The sequence below is a fragment of the Oryx dammah genome, unplaced genomic scaffold (assembly GCF_014754425.2).
Source record: "Oryx dammah isolate SB20612 unplaced genomic scaffold, SCBI_Odam_1.1 HiC_scaffold_25, whole genome shotgun sequence".
NCBI lineage: Eukaryota > Metazoa > Chordata > Mammalia > Artiodactyla > Bovidae > Oryx > Oryx dammah.
The window spans coordinates 12,796,836-12,817,646 of record NW_024070209.1 but is presented as its reverse complement, the minus strand read 5'-3'; the positions used below and the strand labels follow the sequence as shown (position 1 = coordinate 12,817,646).

The 20,811-nt window shown below is 52.2% G+C and overlaps 1 protein-coding gene across 23 annotated transcripts in view; it reads left to right on the top strand.

The window, feature by feature from the left end:
• The window catches only part of DYSF (dysferlin), a 222,141-nt gene extending 201,843 nt beyond the window's left edge, over positions 1-20,298 (top strand). For all 23 annotated transcript variants that reach the window (XM_040223965.1, XM_040223960.1, XM_040223962.1 and 20 more), the window contains 9 exons: positions 1,814-1,953; positions 3,151-3,239; positions 3,438-3,533; positions 3,947-4,088; positions 8,038-8,137; positions 13,060-13,238; positions 14,862-14,971; positions 16,344-16,491; positions 20,030-20,298. In XM_040223965.1, the coding sequence (XP_040079899.1) occupies positions 1,814-1,953; positions 3,151-3,239; positions 3,438-3,533; positions 3,947-4,088; positions 8,038-8,137; positions 13,060-13,238; positions 14,862-14,971; positions 16,344-16,491; positions 20,030-20,068 (1,043 nt within the window). In that variant the 3' untranslated portion in view covers positions 20,069-20,298. The remainder of the gene's footprint in view (positions 1-1,813; positions 1,954-3,150; positions 3,240-3,437; positions 3,534-3,946; positions 4,089-8,037; positions 8,138-13,059; positions 13,239-14,861; positions 14,972-16,343; positions 16,492-20,029) is intronic.
• The last annotated feature ends 513 nt before the right edge of the window (positions 20,299-20,811 follow it).

Genomic DNA, 20,811 nt, shown 5'->3' with positions numbered 1-20,811 from the left:
TTGGGGCCAGGTTGGGGGGTTCATCAGAGTTCAGCCTGTGGCCAGGTTGGGGCCTATCTGAGGGGAAGATGAGTGGGGAGCCTAAGCCAGGGTCAGGTCATGGTTGGGACTGGGCTGTTTCTGGCTATGGGTGGTCAGACTGGTCAGAGATTGGGTACAGCCCACCAATGAGAAGGTTTTCTACTTGAGTCACGCTAGCATGCCGGTTTGACCTTGACGGTACCTTCCGAGCCCCAACTCCTGCATCTGGTGCATCCAAAGGGTGGCAGGCAGCCCTGTAGCCCTCGTCTTGCCTGATGCTTTGGGTCTGTCTAATGCTCACGCTTAGGGTGCCGCCGCGTGCTCCCTGCATGTCTGAGATGCTCACAGCCTGCACAGCCCACCCAGAGCAGCTCAGACTCCCTGGAGGTGTTTACAGGCCCAGCTGGCCCCTCGCCTCCTGCTGGTTTCGGCGATGTTTGATGTCAGAGCTGGTGCTGAGGCTGTAAAAGGGGAAGGAGGCTTTGGCTCCCCCATCTCCATTGCGCCCCTTCTGTTTCTCTGGTTCTCCGAGGTCATGGCTGAGTCAGGCTCCTCTCCATTAGGCCCTGACCCCACCCCCGTTCTCTTTTCCTGTGGAACTCGCATCTGTTTTAGGGGTGGGCTCATTTCCTTCTGCTAGTCCGTGAGCAGCTTAAGCACAGGGACCAGGGCTCATGGTCATAAATTCATAGGAAAAGAAAGCCAGAAAGCCAGAATTCTGCCTGTTTTTGGAGATGAGGCCATTCAGACCAAGAGTGGTTAACAACCTGCCCAAAGTCACCCAGCCCTTTAGAGGCAGAACCAGGTTCCTGGCCCAGTGGTCCTCCTGCAATGCTATGATGCTTCCTTAGCGGCACCTATTAAAGTGCGTAGGGCAGGTGTGATGCATGAACATGTGTGTGTGTGTGTGTGTGTGTGTGTGTGTGTACACAGTGTTAGAATCTGTGCTGGTGAACATGGGCACACCTGAGTGCACATACCTGTGTGTGTACATGTGTATAGACACATGTGGACCCTCCTACTCCCAGTTAGGTCTCTGTCATGGGAGCTCCAAGTTCACGTTGCTGGCTGATCAGCCAGCCTTCTCAGGGTTAGAAACACCCCATCCACAGTACCAATTCGTGACCCACCACTTGACAGGTAGAGCTACACCTGGAAGCATCCAGGGGAGGGGGGATATTCACGCCCAGTTACACACCTTTCCTAATGAGGGTGTGATCTCAGCCACCCCCTGGCCAGGTGTGTGACTGCCTGCTGCTTCTGTCACCTGTGAAATGGGGCTAATAATAGTACTTACCTATTAGGGTTACTTTGAGGATCAACCTTTAATATCTGTGAAGAACAGTGCCTGGCTCTTGATTTAAATGTGTTCTCTGTTATTGCTAATATTTTAGCTACTGCTACTAATCAAAGAGATTACATGAACCAGAGAATAGTACTGAGAGCACTTAGATGCTTTGTCTGGCAGAAGAGCTTGTAGAGCCTCAGAGCTGAGAGCAGTCTTGAAGGGCTTCCTGGAAGTGGTGGGCTTTGGAGGGTGGGGAGAATTTATAAGAAGAGCTTACAGAAGATGCTTGGAAGAGGTGATGGCAATGGGAAATCTGGATTTTAAGCCCGGAGCCTGTGGACAGTGAGATTCCCGCTACAGAGAGTGAGATGTGAGGGCCAGAAGTGTGTGTCTGGGTTTAGGGTTAGGCTGTGGGGTTAGTGGCTTCCCAAGGCCCCCAGGCACCCCTGCCATCTCCTGCTCACTCAGTCCTGGCAATGTTTTTCTTCTTCTTCCTGGGGTTAGAGGCTGGCAGGGTCCCGAACCCACACCTGGGCCCGGTGGAGGAGCGTCTGGCCTTGCACGTCCTCCAGCAGCAGCGCCTGATCCCTGAGCACGTGGAGTCCCGGCCTCTCTACAGCCCCCTGCAGCCAGACATCGAGCAGGTAAGACCTCCACCCACAGCCCCAGCGCCCCTGACCCTCAGCTACCCTGCCCCAGGGACAGCATGGATACCCCAGAAGCACCAGTGGAGCCCTCAGGATTTGGCTAACCCCTCCTTGCCATGTTTTTCTGATCTGAGTAGTTAGCACTGACACTGTTGGCTTATGAGAGAGCCCCCTTGAGCCTGGCGTTCCTGGGCTACCTGCGGACCTTGGGCCTGGGGAATGAGCTACCTCCTTCACCCCCATGTAGGCTGAACCTCTGACTGCCTATGAGTCATTCTGAAGCCTCAGTGTTTCAGCCTGGCCTCGGGGTGTCCTCGCCTACCATCAGTCAGTGACACCCCAGAAGGCTGGCCCTGTGCTGGGCTTGTAGGGAGTTCAGACAGGTCGACCCTATGACAGAGAGGCAGAGCAGCCACCAGGAAGGTCAGGGGAGTCCTCCCAGGCAGAGGGAGGGTGAGCAGAGGGACAGCGGACCTGGGCTCACACAGGAAGGCTTTCTGGAGGGAGTGAGCTCCGGGCTGGGGCTTGGAGGAAGAAGAGGAGGGAAGGGCTTACCAGCAGAGATGGGGTGATGCAGCCATGCAAGTGCCTTTGTGCACAGCAGAAAACATCCTCTCTGCTCTTTGGAGCTGAGTCCTCCTTCCCTTGGTGGCATGGCTACCAGCTCTCCAGAGTGGCACTGCAGGTGTTGAAATGTCAGCTCTTTCATGCTCATGTGAACAGATGTTAGGTCAGTCCCTTCTCCTCCTCCTGTAAGATGGGGCCAGAGGTAACAGCTGCTTGCAAAGACGGCATGAGCTGAAGGGTGGCAGGTAGAATGGTTTCCTCTGAGCCCCTATGACCAAACCACACTCTCTGACCCTCTACAACTGTGTCCACCATCCCAAGGTTGGAGTGCCCCCTACTCCTTCCCACCTGGCAGGGTGAGACCCAGCAAACATCACCATCCCCGGGGAGCTGCCCTGACCCTGACCCCTGACCCCCAGGCACTCCCCAGGTCCCTGGCCATTGGGGCGGTGGGCTCAACCCTGTAGTCCCACTGAAGGCACCTCCCTGCTGGATGCTGAGCCTCGCCATGCAGGCCTGAGGCTCCTCTGTCCTGTGCTCCAAGTATCCAGCGCAGAGCAGGTGGTTGGGAGATGTTGGTTGAGTGAAAAGGGTGGTGAGAGAGCAGGGTCGTGTCTCCCTCCCCAGGGGAAGCTGCAGATGTGGGTCGACCTGTTTCCAAAGGCCCTGGGCCGGCCGGGACCTCCCTTCAACATCACCCCACGGAGAGCCAGAAGGTGACTGATGCGGCCGGGGCTCAGGGTGAGGGGTGGTTGCTGTGGGTGGGACCAGGAGGTGGTTCTTGGGCCAGGCTTTTTGCCACTCAGGCGCCACTCCTGTGTGAATTTGACCAAGTGTCCAGTTTTTGGCTTTTTGGTCAAGGACCTCCCACCCTTGGTGGGAATCTGTGTGGATTTGAGTCGTTTTCTCTGCAGGTTTTTCCTGCGTTGTATTATCTGGAACACCAAGGATGTGATCCTGGATGATCTCAGCATCACTGGGGAGAAGATGAGCGACATTTATGTGAAAGGGTAGGAGGTCACCCTTCTTTCTACCCGTCCCAGCTCCAGGGTGTCGCCTCTGCCCCCATGAGGATGGTGATCAGTCGGGAAAGGGGGCGCTCTGGTGTGGGGAAGGGGAAGAACAAGAAAGCAAGGATGGTCTTATGGGAGTGTCTCTGCCTATGGGGAGTTGACCCCCACCAGGTGTCTTTTTCCATGCTAATATTTGGGATGAATTTACAAGGTTTGAGGATGCCGCTCAAGAGAGAAATTAGAATATTGTGAAATTTATGGCACATTTGGTATATTGTGGAGATTTCTCGGGGTTTATTTTTCCTCTATCATTTCCCAAGTTCAATGACCTTCTTAATTCCTTAAGTTGAGGATGCATATTGTGGTGGAAATCTCAATTAGCTACGTTCTCTCAAATGTGTTATTTCTAGTTGGATGGTTGGCTTTGAAGAACACAAGCAAAAGACAGATGTACATTATCGGTCCCTGGGAGGTGAAGGCAACTTTAACTGGAGGTTCGTTTTCCCTTTTGACTACCTGCCAGCTGAGCAAGTCTGCACCGTCTCCAAGAAGGTGAGTGTCGTTCCTGTCCCCAGTGGTGCTGGTCCCAGGGCTGCAGCTGTCAGCCTGCTCACCCCGCCTGCTGCAGCTGCGTCACTGCTATATTCTCCGCCCGTCCCACCGCTGCTGGAATCACATCTGCCACCACGGCGTGGTGGCCATGACTGCCCCATCACCACTGCCGTCTCCTCCGTGCCACCACCGTGTCCTCCATGCCCGCTCCTCCTTCCTCTTCTGCCACCTTTGCCGTCATCAGCATTGCTGCCACCCCAGCCCACAAGTCCCCCACTGTTAGATGTAACTAAGTTCAAATCCTAACAATTCAACTAGCAGGGAGGGCCTTGGTGTCATAGTGGGGAGGACACTGTAGGGAGACTCAGCAAGGTCATCAGAGGGCGGGGGTGGGGTACCCCCTAGGCAGGGTGGCCCCAGAGGGCTGGGCTGGCCTGAGTTCTGCTTGTCGATGGGGTCAGATGCTGCTTAGCCAAGTTTCCACTGCTCCCTCCTTTCTCCCATTTCTGTGCCTGGGGCCTGCGCCGCCGTCCAGGCTGGTCTCTCTCAGGCCTGGGGAGGTCCGCCTGGTGCATCAGCTGGGGTCAAGGGGCTGCTCCAGAGCTCTCAGCTCTTTGTAGGTCCGCATCTCTTAGTTTAGGCCTCATCTGGGCCATAAACTCTTTCTTCCTGAAACAGGTGGGTCCTGAGGCAGGTAGTGGCCTTGAGCCAGCTCTGAGGGAACAGCCCCCAGAGCATAGTGAGGAGGATGCCACAGGCAGTGGCTTCCCGGAGGCGGTGGGCCCCTCTGCTGGAGCCTCTAACCACGCCTCCTTCCTAAATCTATTTTGCATGGAGGTGCTCTCCTGCTTGATTGACCTGGTGAATGCCCATCTGGACCTGAGGTTCTCAGGGTCTCACTTCCTTCCAGAGGTGGTGCCCGGCTTCTTCTTGTCACAGAGGCAAACTTCTGTGACTCCTCTTCCTGTCTTGAGTGGCTGTGAGGCTTCAGGAAGGGAGATATGTAGCGTACCTCGGCTGCCATGACCCCTTCCCAGCCCAACACACAGCACTGCACTTCAGAGAAACTGGAATGTTCCGGTGAGCATTCTGAAACCATCAAGCAAAAGAAATAAGGGCTAAATAAGGCTAAATGAATTCTTTCACCTGGGGGTTGCTGCCTGGTGCCTACCAGAAAGCAGAGAGTGGTAAGCCCTGGGTGCTGTACAGTCAAGGAAAGCCTAACCTGTTTGTAGGTTTCATCTTGTTTGCCTTTGCTCAGTGTGTTTGTCTATCGAAAGATGTTTTCCTGACAAAGCAAATGCTGCATCTGCTGGCGGCAAACTCCAAGTCAAACAAACAGCGCCTGTCCTTGCTGTGGACAGAGAGGATGGGGAATGGGGGCCTCCGGCAGGCCACCGCCCATGCTCACCAAGCCCTCTACGGGGCGAGCTGTGGCTGGTGAACCGAGGCTGCAAGATGCCGATCGGCCTGCTCACAGGGGAGGCCAGGCCACCTCTCTGTTGTGACAGGTGGAGATGGGGGCAAGGACTTGCAGGAAGCAGAGGGTTCTGCTTTTACTGCAAAGTAGGAAAAGAGAATCTCCTGGTGTGGTGGCAGGTGACTGAGACAAATGAAAAAGCCTGGAAGCGGCTATTACACTGAGCGAGGGAGAGAAAGGGAAGAGAGAGACCTACTAGATGGTACTCGGCAGTTCTGAGAGCCCAGTGGGGACTGCTGATAAAGAGTTTGAGGTGGCTCCATTCTGGCAACAGTGGGCTTTCATTTCTGCCCTTTAGTCACGAGCAGGGAAGGAGGGAGTCTGAGTTACGGTGGAGCTCCAGAGGAAGAGAGGGGCTGAGGGAAGGGACCTGTTGGCCCGATGCCCTGCAGGCTGGGTTGGTCTTGAGAGAATGAGGAGGCCAGGAGGGCTGCTAAGTGGGGAGGAGGAAGAGAGGTCTGGGGAGGCCCACGGCGGGTGGGGAAGGCTGAGGGACTCCCACCTGCACAGTGCCAGGCTCTGGAGAGGGCAGCTGGAGTGAGGGTGGCAGAGGTCAGAAAAGGAGATTGGAAACAGGCAAGGGGTTCTGCAGTCAACCAGGAAAGGGAGGGAGGAGCTGGCTTGACCTGAGAGGGCCAGCAGGTCCCTCTGGGAGAAAAGACCCTGGGAGGCAGGGGAGACATGCCCACAGTGGGGCCCCAATTAGCCGGTCTGGGCTAGGGGACTGAGTCTGTTGGAGGGTTACTGCAGGGGCACTGCACAGCCTCTGGGTGTCCTGGTCCTGCTGCAGAGCCCCTCTGCTGAGGGGTTCAGGGCCTCTGGCAGGCAGGCCCTCCAGGGACCCCATTAACCAGACGAGACTGTCATAAAGTACAAGGTCTCCTTTCATCCGGCGGCTTTGAACCACCGCTGGTTGCCCCGGCCGGCTCCCCACCTGGAGCCCAGCACATCCACCGGGGCCTGCCTGCGCGTCAGGCACCCACCCTGCAAATAAACAGCTAGTAAAAGGGCCCAGACTGGGAGCATAATGAGTGCCTGGGACCTGGGGGGGCCATTCCCCAGGCTGGAGCCCCAGCCCAGCTGCTCCCACCAGGGGCCGTTTGAACCTCTGGCTCATTACTGAGCCCATAAACCGGGCCGGCCAGAGGCATGGGGGAGGCTGGCGGCCTGTGCAGGCAGGCCTGTGGAGCTGGCCGTAAAAGCCCCACCAGAGGAGGGAGGCACCTGCAGGAGGGCTGGGGCCCGGAGTGGGGGAGGCGCCAGATGGGGGCCGGGGGCGAGGGGCCAGGTGGGGACCTGAGCCCCTTCCCCAGCCCGCCAGCAGTCCAGGCTGCACCCGGCTGCTTCGCGAGGGGATGGCTCCTCAGGGGGCGCTGCTGCGGGGGCTCTGTGGGGTCCGTGTGATGTGGAGTGGCCACCAAGGCTGTATAGGGCACCCGGGCCCAGACAAACCCTGGGCGGTCAGCAGTGCTCCCCGGCTCCTATGGAGTGTGTGCTCTTGAGATTGGGTCCCAACCCCTGCCGTGACTTGGCACCAACCATCAGCGGGATGTGGTCAGATTGTTTCCTCTCCTTGCTACCCACTCGAGTGAAGCTGCAGAGGACAGAGAACAGGTGTGAGCTGGAAGGCCCCAGGGACAGTCCTTTGGGTTGAGTGTGACTGGGCCAGAGATGGATCCAGGCATCAGGGAGCGCAGGGCCCACGCTCAGCTGCTCCCCGAGGCCTCCTTGGAGAGAAGGCCCAGATGATGCTAGTCCAGGCTGATTGGCCTGAGGATGGGGAGGTGGGGAAGCAATAGGCTGGTGACCTTCCTAGCACTGGGGGCTTTTGATCTGCCCTGGGGTAAGATCTTGGAGATGAAGGTGGGCTCCTCAGTGCCAGTTCCTTGCAACAGTGTGTTGGGGGGAGCCCTCCAGATTCCTAGCCAGCCCACCCTGTTCCCAAGATCACACTGGTAGAACACGATTAAGAGGTGAGAGTGGAACCCCAGAACCTGACTGCCTGGGTTGGAATCCAGTTTACCACTCCCTAACTGGGTGACTTGGATAAATTACTTGCTGTGATTTCCTCAGCTGTAGGGATAGTATCTCTCTTATAGGTCATTGCAAGGATAAATGATTTTATAGTGGAAAGGGGCTGGTGTATAAGAAATGCAATATTAATGTTTTTATTAGCTGTCAGAGCCTAGGCAAATTATTTACTTCTCCAAGCCTTTGTTTCATCATCTGTAAGACAGGAATGAAAACCTTGACTCATGGAATTGTGAGCATTAAAGGAACTACCTTATATCAAGTGAACACTGCCCTCTGGGGTCTCAGCAGTCTTCTTGCCAAGACCTGGCTCTGGCAAGTCCCTCAGGGATGTCCCCCTACACTGCCTCCTCCAGCCAGTCCTCCACGCAGGAAGGGACCTCTGCCCTTCTCTAATCCTGTTCCCCTGCTTCCTTCTCTGCTTTTCCTCTGGGCCAGGATGCTTTCTGGAGGCTGGACAAGACAGAGAGCAAGATCCCCGCACGAGTGATATTCCAGATCTGGGACAACGACAAGTTCTCCTTCGATGACTTTCTGGGTGAGCACTATTTCCAGTCTACCATTCTGCCTATCAGCGTGTCCCAGAGTCCCTGCTGTGCACATGTGTGTCTCTCCCTTTCGGCAGGGCTGGCAGGAGGATCAGGGAGCTCACAGTCACTGGTCCCTGGTGCTGAGTGAGGCTGGTGACATGCCCTGCCACGGGGATCAGAGCGGCCAGCAGGGCGGCATGGAACGGTGGGCCGTGGTGGGTGGTGGGACCCAAGGAAGGAAGAGAGGGGAGCCCCGGTGAAGACGTGTGGGCAGGGGCTGGCTGTCACTAGCTGTCTGGCCTCTGGAAAGTTGTGGTACCTCCATACAATGGGGTGTTATTCAGCCACGAGAGAAGTGAAATCCTGACTCATGGTACACCATGCGTGAACCTTGAAAACATACCAAGTAGAAGAAGTCAGACACAAAAGGACAAATATTGTATAACTCTTTCATAGGAAATGTCCATAATACGTAATCCAGAGACAGAAAGTGGTCACCGGGGGCTGGGAAGAGAGATGGGTACGATGTGTCTTTTAGGGATGATGAAAGTATCCTGAAACTAGATACTGGTCGCACAACTCTGGGAATATACTAGAAGCCACTGAGTTGTACACTTTAAAATGGTTACAACGGTGCATTTTATTATGTGAATTTCACCTCAGTAAAATAGTGAGGCTGTGAAAAAGGCCTTCCAGGAGGTAAGGAGTCCTGGGTTCCAGTTCCGCTTTGCCAACTAGGAACAGGGCAGGCTTGGGTGAATCACTGGAGCCCTCCTTGGGTGGCTCTTGATTGCGGGATTAGCCGAGCTCTTGGCCCTGCCCGCCCCACCCACCCCCACCACAAAGGAAGGACATTTTGAGGAGCAGCCCCAGCAGGAATGGGGAAGAGGGCTTCCAGCCCATCAGGCTGCTCTTCACCCCGGGTCCCCCCATACCCAGCCTGGTCCCCTGCATTTGGAGGACTGAGGACTGCTCCATGACATCACTGTAAAAGATTCAGAGTGTTATCATCACAGCACCATTTGACTTTTGTTCTTTTAGTTATTACATAATTCCTGTAGCCACGTTAGAAACTGGAGATAAGCAATGCCTCCCTTTCCTATTTTATTATAATCTCACTGTTGCTGCTGCTAAGTCGATTCAGTCATGTCTGACTCTGTGCGACCCCATAGACAGCAGCCTACCAGGCTCCGCTGTCCCTGGGATTCTCCAGGCAAGAACACTGGAGTGGGTTGCCCTTTCCTTCTCCAATGCATGAAAGTGAAAAGTAATAATCTCACTACCCAGAGATAACCTCCACTAATACTTTGGGGTATATTATTTCTTATACAAGCAAATACATGTTATATGCATATTTTTCCAAAATATTTTTTAAAAATTATTTATTATTTATTTTATTTTCTGGCTGCCCTGGGTCTCTGTTGCGGTGCTTGGGCTTCCTCTAGTTGCAGGGAGTGGGGGCTACTCTTTTTAAAAATTATTTATTATTTATTTTATTTTCTGGCTGCCCTGGGTCTCTGTTGCTGTGCATGGGCTTCCTCTAGTTGTGGGGAGTGGGGGCTACTCTCTGTTGCGGCGCCTGGGCTTTTCTTTGCAATGGCTTCTCCTTTTGTGGAGCCCTGGCTCTAGGAGGCATGGGCTTCAGTAGTTGTGACCCACGCAGCTTACTTAGTTGCTCTGCTGCAAGTGGGGTCTCCGTGGACCAGGGATCAAACCTGTATCCTCTGCATTGGCAGGTGGCTTCTTAATCACTGGACCCCCGGGGAAGCCCTGTATGTGTATTTTATACATATATATACACATGTATGTATGGCATAGAGATAGCAAAATGAGTTTATGTTACACATACTGTTTTAGATCTTGATTTTGTGGGAAACAGTACATTAAGAATGTTCCTACTGTCAGGAGTTATCCGTCTCCATTTGCATCTGCATCATGGTACTTAACGTCCACCCGATGACCCATTGCACAGATGGATGGGTCCTCTCCTGTCTCACTAATCCTGCCTCGGTGCACTCTCAGCTCATTTCCAGGCTTTCCTGTGTGAGTGGCAGCCTAGGCTCACATCTTTGGACCATTTGTGCATATCTTCCCTAAATTTTAAGAAGCAGATTTTTAGTCTTAGAGTGGTTTTTGAAACGTTTTGTTCAATTGCCCTCTATCTAGATTTTACATTTTTATATTATCATCTGTTCTCTATTTGCCCAAGGGCACTATTTTCCTTAAACGTTTGCTAAAAGTGTTATCTTTTTTAAAAAAAACCTGCCAATATGACACCTCATTTTTATCTTTCTTTGCATTTGCATTTCTTCTTTACTTGTAAGGTAGAACTTTAAAAACATGTTTATTATCTATATTTTTGTTGTTATTTTCTTTTTCACGGTTTTGGGATGTTCTTTTATCATTGATGTTCAGAGCTTTTTATATAGTAAGGGCACATTACAAATAATTTCACCATTTTCAATTGCTTTTTAGTTTTTTATAGAACCTCTTTTGCTTGCAGACTAAAAATTTTTTTTAGTGTCCTTCTATCATTCTTACCTTTATGGTATGAGGCTTTAGAAAACCATTTTTTTCTCATTTTATTTTTTAATTAATTAATTTATTTTAATTGGAGGCTAATTAGTTTACAATGTTGTGGTGGTTTTGGCTATACATCGACATGAATCAGCCATAGATGTACATAGAAAACCAATTTTAATAAGACTAACAAAAACTGCATTCTATTGAATGAAAAAATGGTGTTCAATATAAAATTAAATAGGATCATTTTGTGTTTTTAAAAATAAAGCCACTAAAACTGCTACTTTTAAACTCCACAGATTTCTTTTAATTTGATGTTTGTATCTATTGTGAAAGGATCAGCACAATAAGCTGCATAGCTAATTTTTTTTCTTGTAAAGAGAAATTTTAAGATCTACTCTTTTAGCAGCTTACAGCATTATTAAGACATTTCCTTTTCCCTCTTCATAATGTATTTTCTAATTACATATTTTACTTTTTTTGAATATTTATTGCCTTTATTTTAAAAGTAATAGTTAAGATCTAGAAATTTTGCCATCAAGAAATTATCCTGTGTTCCCTTATAGTCTTTATGATATACTTATCTATGTGTGTATATATAGCTTACTTTATGTAGATATACTATATATACACTATACTATATATATGTTATATATATGTGTGTATATATGTATGTAAATATATATGTGTGTGTGTGTATATATATATATATATATATGTATCAGAGAAGCCATTGGCACCCCACTACAGTACTCTCGCCTGGAAAATCCCATGGATGGAGGAGCCTGGTAGGCTGCAGTCCATGGGGTCGCTAAGAGTCGGACACGACTGAGCAACTTTACTTTCACTTTTCACTTTCATGCATTGGAGAAGGAAATGGCAACCCACTCCAGTGCTCTTGCCTGGAGAATCCCAGGGACAGGGGAGCCTGGTGGGCTGCCGTCTATGGGGTCGCACAGAGTCGGACATGACTGAAGCGACTTAGCAGCAGCAGATATATTATATATGTGTATATATAGTATATATGTAGATATATATAATATATATGTGGGCTTTCTTGGTGGCTCAGATGGTAAAGAATCTGCCTGCAATGCAGGAGACCTGGATTTGATACCTGAATCAGGAAGATCCCTGGAGAAGGGAACAGCAACCCACTCCAGTATTCTTGCCTGGAGAATTCCGTGGACAGAGCAGCCTGGTGGATACAGCCCGTGGGGTCATAAAGAGTCAGACACAACTGAACAGCTAACACACACACATATGTAGACATACGTATAGAGTATACATACTATATATAGTATATATGGTTTATGTAGCTACATGGTTTATGTAGATATCCTATATATAGTTTATATAATATATTAATATAATTTATATATAGATTTAATGTAATATTTAATATAATATTTAACATATTACACTATATATATGATTTAATGCCCTGGTTTTTATTTAATATTGTATTGAGACCATATTTAAAATGAGAAATAAACATTCATCTGTAGTTGAGGGATGGAGAGATGTGTAGATGGGTACATAGATTAGTGCTGATATAGAGTTGAACAACTGTTGGATGGAATAATAACCTGATTAATGGAGATATAGTGCTCAGCAAATGTTAGCTATTGAGGGATATAGATAGTTAAATCAAAGCAGATAGCTGAATGGAAGGATAAATGGAGGAAGGGGATGAAAAAACTACAAAAATAGATGCAGTCACTGAATACTTGCAGTAACTGAGCATTCCACACTGAAAAATAGTCTAATCTCCTTTGTGTGGTATTCAAAAATTTCTTTAATTTGGCCTCAGAAAATGTTTTTTAGATTTCTCTCTCTCACTTAATCCCTTCAGTAACCTGTGCTCCAGTCCCACTGATTTCATCATGTTGTTGGAATTGGATTAGGTGAAACCACATGAAATTACTGTTTTTATACATCAAAGATAATTGAATATCAGAATTTTCATGTGGCTTAACCCAAAAGATGGATCTATTCTGGGAGAAGAGGGATAAAATAGAAGAGCAGATGAAGCAGTATGGAAAGATAGCTGTGTGGATAACTAGGTGGGCAGATGAATGAACTACAATGAGATAACACTTGTACCTATATAAAAGCAAGAACAAAAACAAAAAATGGGAAATAACAAATGTTGGAGAGGATGTGGAGAAATTGGAACACTCGTATACTAAGTGAGTATAGTAAGATGAGTAATTGAGCAGTTGGGAAGCTCTGTTAAGGGCGAATCAATAAGGGCAGATTAGTGGGCATATGGATGCGTGAACAGATGGATGGGAGCTGAACAGATGGAATGAGAGGTGATGGGTGGAGAGTGGAGTTTGAGCCACAGGGTGGTCCTAGGCTGGCAGTGACTGAGAAAGCCTGGCTAAAGCAACCTTCTTTGCCACAGGCTCTCTGCAGCTGGACCTTAACCGCATGCCCAAGCCCGCCAAGACAGCCGAGAAGTGCTCTGTGGACCAGCTGGAAGCCACCTTCCACCCAGAGCGGTTCGTGTCTCTTTTTGAACAGAAAACAGTGAAGGGCTGGTGGCCCTGTGTGGCAGATGAGGGCGAGAAGAAGATGCTGGCGGTAAGTCAGCTCCATCTGGCCGGCGGAGATGTGGGAATGGCTCCCCCTTAGCGATCACAGGCGCAGGCATGTTCCTCTGCCCATCTCCTGCTCTCCCTGTCTGTTTCCCAAGACCTGTCCCTCTCCCTTGCCAGTTTCCAGCCTTCCTCTTCTTGAGGGTTGTATCCCAGCGAAGCCTATTTAAATCAAAGGTGCCTTAATCTCTGTGGATCCTGTTTAATTTATACTCTGCTCTTTGGCCTTCACAGTGATCTGTGTCCTGAGTTCCCCTTTGGCTAGACTTCTGGAAGAGGACAGGCATCATGCCGCTCCCATTTAAGCAGAACCCTACAAGGGACCATCCTTGAGGGACTATTCCCTCTGCCCAGAGGTCTGTCCAGGGGCGTGACTGGGGACCATGAGGAATTGTCCTGCCTCTGCAGGGGAAGTAAATGACAGTTTATTCTTGTCCCTCAATATCTACGGGGGGTTGGTTCCAGGAGCCCTGTGGACATCAAAATCCACGGATGCTCAAGTCTCATAGTTGGCCCTCCAAGGTCGGTGGAATCTGTGGATTGAAACCTGCAAATGAGGGCTGACTGTATATTTACTGAAATAATATGTGTATAGGTGGATCTGCATGGTTAAAACCTATGTGGTTCAAGGGGCAGTTGTACCTAGAAACAGCAAGCAGCCAGCCAACCCCTCAAGTGGCCCTTGAAATAAACTATCCATGTTGTGTAACAAATTATAACAATTAATAAGAAATACTAATGTCTCAGAAGAAAAATGAGTGCAGTGCTTGCATAGATAATACGCAAACAAGTAGAGTAGCTATTAAAATTTAAGAAAGTCCATTTCCCCTGGTAATTACATAAAGGAGTATTTTAAAATGTGAAAACATCTTTAATGTATTATAGTAGAGTGTTTTAAAACAGAAATGCTCATTGCTAGCGAGGATGCAGAGAGACTCCCCCCTCATTTACTTTTGCCCTCCAGGCTAATGATTTTACATTTGGGGTAACAATTTAGTAATATATAGCCTGAAACTTAGCAATATTTATTCCCTTTGAAATTTTTTATCCCACTTCTAAAATCTTTCCTAAAGAAATAACCTCATTAAATTAAAGCTTTACGGTTCTAGGGTGTTGGTTGCAGCATTTTTTTTTTTTATAACAACGAAGAGTTGGAAACAACTTAAATGAACCAAAATAACTAGTTTACTAAATAAATTATGGTCAGCCATTGCATAGAATGTTTTATAGCATTAAAAGCAAACTTTAAAAGAGTATATAATTATATGATAATAAAATATATTATTTTAAGTGAAAGAAGCAAGCTATAGAACTAAATATACACAGTATGGTATTTCATATACTTGCAGAGAAAAATAAGTCTGGTGAATAAAATATTAGGAGTGCTTATCGTTACATAGGAAAAGTATGAGTGACAGTATCCTTTCTTTATACGTGTCTGTAGTTCCTACATATTTTGCTAGGAATGGGTACTTTTATGATCAGATCATCCTGTTACACTTTTCAAAAAAAATCATAAAGTGACCTCGACATCTGTCCTGGCCTGGCCCCTCTCCAAGCCACGGTGCAGAGCCTTTGTGTCCCTGACCAGGTCCCCCTTTCCCCACAGGGCAAGCTGGAGATGACCTTGGAGATTGTAACAGAGAGTGAGCATGAGGAGCGGCCAGCTGGCCACGGCCGGGATGAACCTAACATGAATCCCAAGCTCGAGGACCCAAGGTTGGTGCCCAGCCCCTGACCGCTGATGGCCAAGGGGACTGGGAGGCGTAGCCACAGCAGAGGAGGCACCCACTGCATAGCCACACAGAGGTCCCGAGGCCCAGAGAAGGGTGTGACTCACGCCAGGGTACACCTTGTTAGGGAGCAGGTGACCGACACCCTTCCAGAACAGGCTGGGCTCATCACTTCATTCCAGAAGCAAGCACTGTTGAGCACCTGGTGGTTGTAAGCCGAGCGTGCTGTTGTATGGCTTGTGTGTGTTGTCATGGAACCTTCCCGCTGGGTCGTCTTAGCATCCTCACTTTACAAACGAGAAAACAATCACAGCAAAATTGAATAAGGTCGTTCCAAGGAAAGTGGTGAACTGAAATTCTCACACCTGGTCTGATTGGCTCTGGAGCCTGACTCAAGGTCTTTCCCCTGAACGAGCTGCTTCTGTGGCTCTCTCGTGGTGTCAACGTGGCTTTCAAAAGGTCTTTCCGTTTTCCCACCTGTGGAATGGGGGGCCTAACCTCTGCCTCCCCTACCTCCCAGATAAGGGATATAAGCCAATCCAGTGGGTGTAGAAGGCTTGAAGACAGTTATTGGAGCCTGAAAGACGGCTCTTGGCGGCAGGGGTGTGTGTGAGTGATCGGGCTGTGTTTGCTGGGTCCTTTCCCACAGCCTGCTGAGCTCAAGTCACACTTAGCACAGACAGCCCACTTTGTCACAGAGCTGTCCTGACTGCCACAGGCTGGCTGAGCAGCAGGAGCCACCCCTACCCAAGGGTGCTGGGATCTGGGTGGAAGGATGAGGGAGATCCAGGAGGGCCAGCGGCATGCAAGCGAATGTCAGAATGGCCATTACTGAGACACAAAACCTGCCTGCTCTTTGAACTGTGAGGCTGATCTAGGGGAAGGGTCTGTAGTTCTTGGTTGTGAGAGACAGTCACCTTTCTGGGTTCAGTTCCTGCCATCCTTCCCTGACCGTGGACCAGCCATGTGCGTCTAGGCCTGTGGCTGAGCTTATCTGGAGCTCATGGACCATAGCTCAGCGAAAGTGGAGCCCCTCGAAGCTCTGTCCAGTCCCCAGCTCTCTAGTCTGTGACAAGTCCTGGGTCAGGAAGGGGAGAGCGACAGAGAAGGTGACCTGGACAGGGTGGCTAATAACTGGGTCCCTGAGGGTGTGCAGGGCTTGATGATGTCAAGAAAAGAGGGGTGTGGGCAGGGCTCGTGATGTAGCAAAGGCTGGGAGGAGAAGGGGATGCAGATGCAGAGGGACAGGGGCTGGGGCTGGAGGCTGGGGGGTCTGGGGGCCTGGCTGGGGAGGGCCAGGGTGATCTGGGAGCAGCACTGGTGGGGTGCCTTGCTGACCTCTGGGATCTCTCTTGCAGGCGGCCTGACACCTCCTTCCTCTGGTTCACCTCCCCATACAAGACCATGAAGTTCATCCTGTGGCGGCGGTTCCGGTGTGCCATCATCCTCTTCCTCATTCTTTTCATCTTCCTGCTCTTCTTGGGCATCTTTGTCTACTCCTTCCCGGTAAGCTGGCCTGAGGTGGGGAGGCACAGACCCTGTCTCGGGGGAGCTCCTGGTCTGATGTGGGAGGTACAGCTCTTGAGCTCCAGCAGCCCCTGCTCTCAGAGGAGCCTGTCATTGTCCTCCAGTGCACTGGTTGTCTGATGGAGAGGCAGCCTCTGTTCTTGGGGAGTCTGTGGCCTGAGGAAGGAGACACAGGCTCTATCTTGGGGGTCCCCAGTCTGGTAGGAGACCCTTGGGGAGTTCTGATTTCTTGCCCTTGATGGGGAGACACAGTGTGCTCAGCAACTGATGGGCTGTGTAATCAAGAAGATGAGGCCCTTGGGCAGGCGTGGGCAGGAGAACCTGCTTGAAGGAGGGCTTGGAGCTTGGTCAGGAAGGGAAGGGAAGGTGTGGATGGCAGAGAACAGGGGGAGGCCCTGTGTCTGTGAGGATGGCGCCTGCTGAGGGCCTGGAGAGGGGCTTGGGGTCCACCTGGGGACCTGAATGTGTACCTGTTTTCTGCAGTGGGCTGGCCTGGGGCGGGGTGTGAGTGAGGACGGGGTGTGCCAGGATCCTCTCCCCGACGCAGTGGACACTGGGCCCCTTTCCCTGCTGAGTGCCAGAGAAGCCAGCTGATGTCTGACAGAGAGCGACCAGGGCCGGTCCACGGGCCGCTCCCAAAGCAGGAGAATCTGGAGCTGTCTCCCCTGCCCAGGCTCCCTGGGTCCTCATGGCAGCACCTGAGCATCTCTAGAACCTCAGACCTTAAAGGGATCACAGATTCCCAGGCTGATACCTGAGTTTCAATCTCTTCTAAATTTTTAAAACTTTTTAATATGAAAATTTCAAATCCATGTACAAGTAGAGGAACGGTGTGATCAACTCCACGTCACCCTGACTTGAATGGAAAGAAACAGACACCCAGAGAAGGGAGGGACCAGCTCAGGGCTGCAGGGCAGTCTGCGTACAGCTCCCAGGCTGAGGTTCCAGCCACAGCCCTGGTCAGCACCAGGCCGCCGGCCACACGCACAGTCCCCACAGTGGGCAGTGGAATTACTCACCTGTGAGCTCTTTGCTCTGTGAGTCCTCCAGGAGAAGGAGGGGTTCCAAGTGCCTCTCCCAGCGTAGCTGGTGAGGCCTGGTACCAGCAGAGAGCCTCCTGAGGAAGACAGTTAAAATGGCAGAGCATCCCCTTCAGCCCTGATACCATGAACTGTGGGGGCCGTGGAGGGGAGGCCCTGGCACCCTCTGGGCCCTGAGTCACAAACGAGGGTCTAGAGCCGGGGTGGCCATGGGTTGCTGAGGGCCAGGCCCTTTGAGCAGGCTGAGACTGTTCTGAGTCTTAGCGAGAAGATTTACATTGACCAGATAGGCCTGAGGCTCAGGGGTGGGTGAGGTTATGGAGGTCAGGCTTGTTTGGTTTGGGTGCCCTCTTAGTGAAAGAAGACAAATTACAACTGCTAATACAGGGTTAGCTACTGGGCCCTAGAAGAGAGCTTAGCTGCCCTGGCAGTGACTGGGCTCAGGGCTCAGGCCCAGGACTCCACCTCCGTGTCCCTTCCCCTGGGGCAGGCCCAGGTGGTCAGGTTGGGGAGGCACAGTGCCCCTCACGTGGCCTCTCCTCAGGCTCACCTCCTCTCATGTCGTTTATGCCCAGCCACCATTTGGTTCAGGCAAAGACTTTGTGTCCGGGAGCCAAGGGTGAGTTCTGTGGTTGATGGAGAGGGTGGTGAGGCTGGTGGTCTGATAAGCTGGCGGTCCACGAGGAGATACAGTGATGCCAGGACCACGGGAAGAACAGGGTACAGCCTAGCACTCCACGGTGAGGCCGGGCCAGGGAGTGCGGGCAAGGCGAGCTGGCGCACCGCCACGCTCCCAAGCAGGTGGTCTGAGAAGCGAGCTGCCGCGGCACCAGGGAGAATTGCAGAGCCCCAGCCCGCCCCAGGTCTGCTGGGGAGAATCTGCCTCAAACATTCTGGTTTGAGCATCACTATTGTGTGAGATGGAGCTCCATGTGGAGTCATGAGCTGGTAGCTGCTTTTGGCTTTGCCAGGGACTCCCTGAGTGGTTTGGCCGGGATCCCCATTGGCATGAGGCAGGGCTGGGCTGGGTCAGCACTGACCTGCTGTGACCAGCACTGTGCGGAGGGGAGCGGTGTGGGGAGGGGGCTGCATGTCAAGCCAGCCTTCTGCTGAAGAGCCAAGGGGAGGGGAGGGCCTGGCCCCAAGTAAAATGCCCATCTCCTGGCTATGCCTGGGCCTGCCCCTGGCCAGCTGGGCCCCACCCTGCAAGGCGCTTGGGCAGCAGACTGGCCTCAGGGACCTGGGGAAGGGGGAAGGAGGTCCCAGCTACCTGGCTGGGAGACAGAGGGAAGATTTCCAGTCACTTCCAGCCTGCCACCCTTTCTCATCTCAGGGGCAGCCATAGCCCTAGACCTCGTGGGCAGACCTGGACAGAGCCTCTTCCCTGTCTCCTGGGTCCCCAGCCAGCAGCATCCGAATCTTTTGAGATCTTCTGGGAACTGTCCTCTTCAAATACCAGCCCTGCCTTCTCTCCCAGGGCTGGTGTGCGGGCTCGGCTCCCAGGCGAAGGCTTTGGGGCCAATGGGCAGCCTGGACCTGAGGCTGCTGATGCTCTCACCTGCAGTTCTTTGCCACAAGCTGGGCATGTCCAAGTGGCTTGGTCACCTGGTGGGTGCCAGACCCGTGCCCCTCGCCTAGCTTGCAGGTTTTGGGGGCAGAGGCCTTGGTGGAGAGGGGCCTGGGGCCAGGGCTGCCACTTCCTCCCCCGCGTAGACCTAATCTCCTAGCGCCTTGGAAATTCCCCCGGGAGGGGGACAGGAGGGCAGCCTGTCTGTTTCCCCCCAGCTCTCCCCCAGAGGCCGCCGGGAGCAGGGCCAGCGTGGGGAGGCAGGAGGCGAGCTGGCGGGGAAGGAGCGGCGGCTTTGTTTCCAGAGTTGGCCTTCCCGGGCGGCGCTGGGGAACATGCTGTCCCAATTAGGAGCCCTGTGTTGTGTTGTATGTGTTTTCATGGTTTTGGGGGGAGGAGTGGGGAGGGGAGATTCATGTCAGTCCTGCAGCAGCCAGGGCTTAATCAGGGGTGACCCGTCTCCAGGGCTGGCCTCTGTTGTGGGTCATCCTTGTACACCACCCCTGCCCTCGCCTCTCTCTTTGCTTCTGGGGCAGGAGCATGGTGGTCAATGAGCCTGGGGTTCCTGTGTGTGGGGAGTTGGGAGAGGGGTGGGGAGAATCCTCGCCGCGCCTTCGCCTTCGGGCCACCTGTCTGATTGAAGGTGCCAGGCCTGGCCTGGCTGGGGCAGAGTACCCTGGGCAGAGCGGACGCTGGGAGTGGGCCCTGGTTGATGGGGAGAAGGCTGAGTGCCGTGGCCCCCAGGAGAGTGTGGGCTGGTGTGGCAGTGAGGCTGGAGGCTGCAGTGTGGAGTGTGGAGTGTGGCGGGGGTGGTGAGTGCGAGGCGCAGGCAGGTGGCTGAGTCCTTTCCCAGCTCCTTTCCCCCGCAGCTGTCACCACCTGTCCCTGCCTCCTCCCTCCCTCTCTCCAGAACTATGCTGCCATGAAGCTGGTGAAGCCCTTCAGCTGAGGACTCCTGGGCCCAGGACTGGCTTCCTCCGCTGCCCCGCTCGGTAGAGCTCCTCCAGATGTTCAAGCCTGACCGTCCTGCTGGGGTGGGCAGATGGACTGGCACACGCACCAAGTGTTGGCGACGTCGAGCCCTGGGATCACCCGCTGTCATCATTTCTTTCTCCCCTGAACCGAACCATTTGGGATCAGCCCATGTGTATTTCAGTATAAAACAGTTGGAACCACAAAGCTTTGGTGTGTGTCTCTGTGGCACCTGAGTGGGGTGACTGAGCAGGGGATGGGTCTGAGTGGGCGGGGGTGTGGGGTGTGCCGTCTCTGCTCAGTGGGCCCGTTGGAGCTGTGATCTTTTGACAAGAAAGGTGGGGGTGGCCTGGGCTTTGAGGCTTAGTGTTGGCCTGCCTGGAGACCCAGCATGTTCTGCTCCCCGACTCTGTCCCCTGTCCTGCACCCTCCTCCCTCTGGCATCTCCTCTTTCTCGCCCACACTTCTCTCTGCTTGGGTGGGCAGTTACCTGCACCATGCCTGGAAGAGGTTTCACCTAGGCACATGGAGCCCCAGAAACTCTCCAGGCAGGGGTAGCTGCTGGATTCCTGGCTGTGACCTTGTCTCCTGTACTCTTGGGTTGTCTTGGGTTTCTCTCCCTGTTTCCTCGCCCTGCTCTGGGCTGGACAAACTCACCCTTTTCTTGTGATCCGAGCATCTCATTAGCCGTTGGTCTGACATCTCTTGCAGGGATCAGGC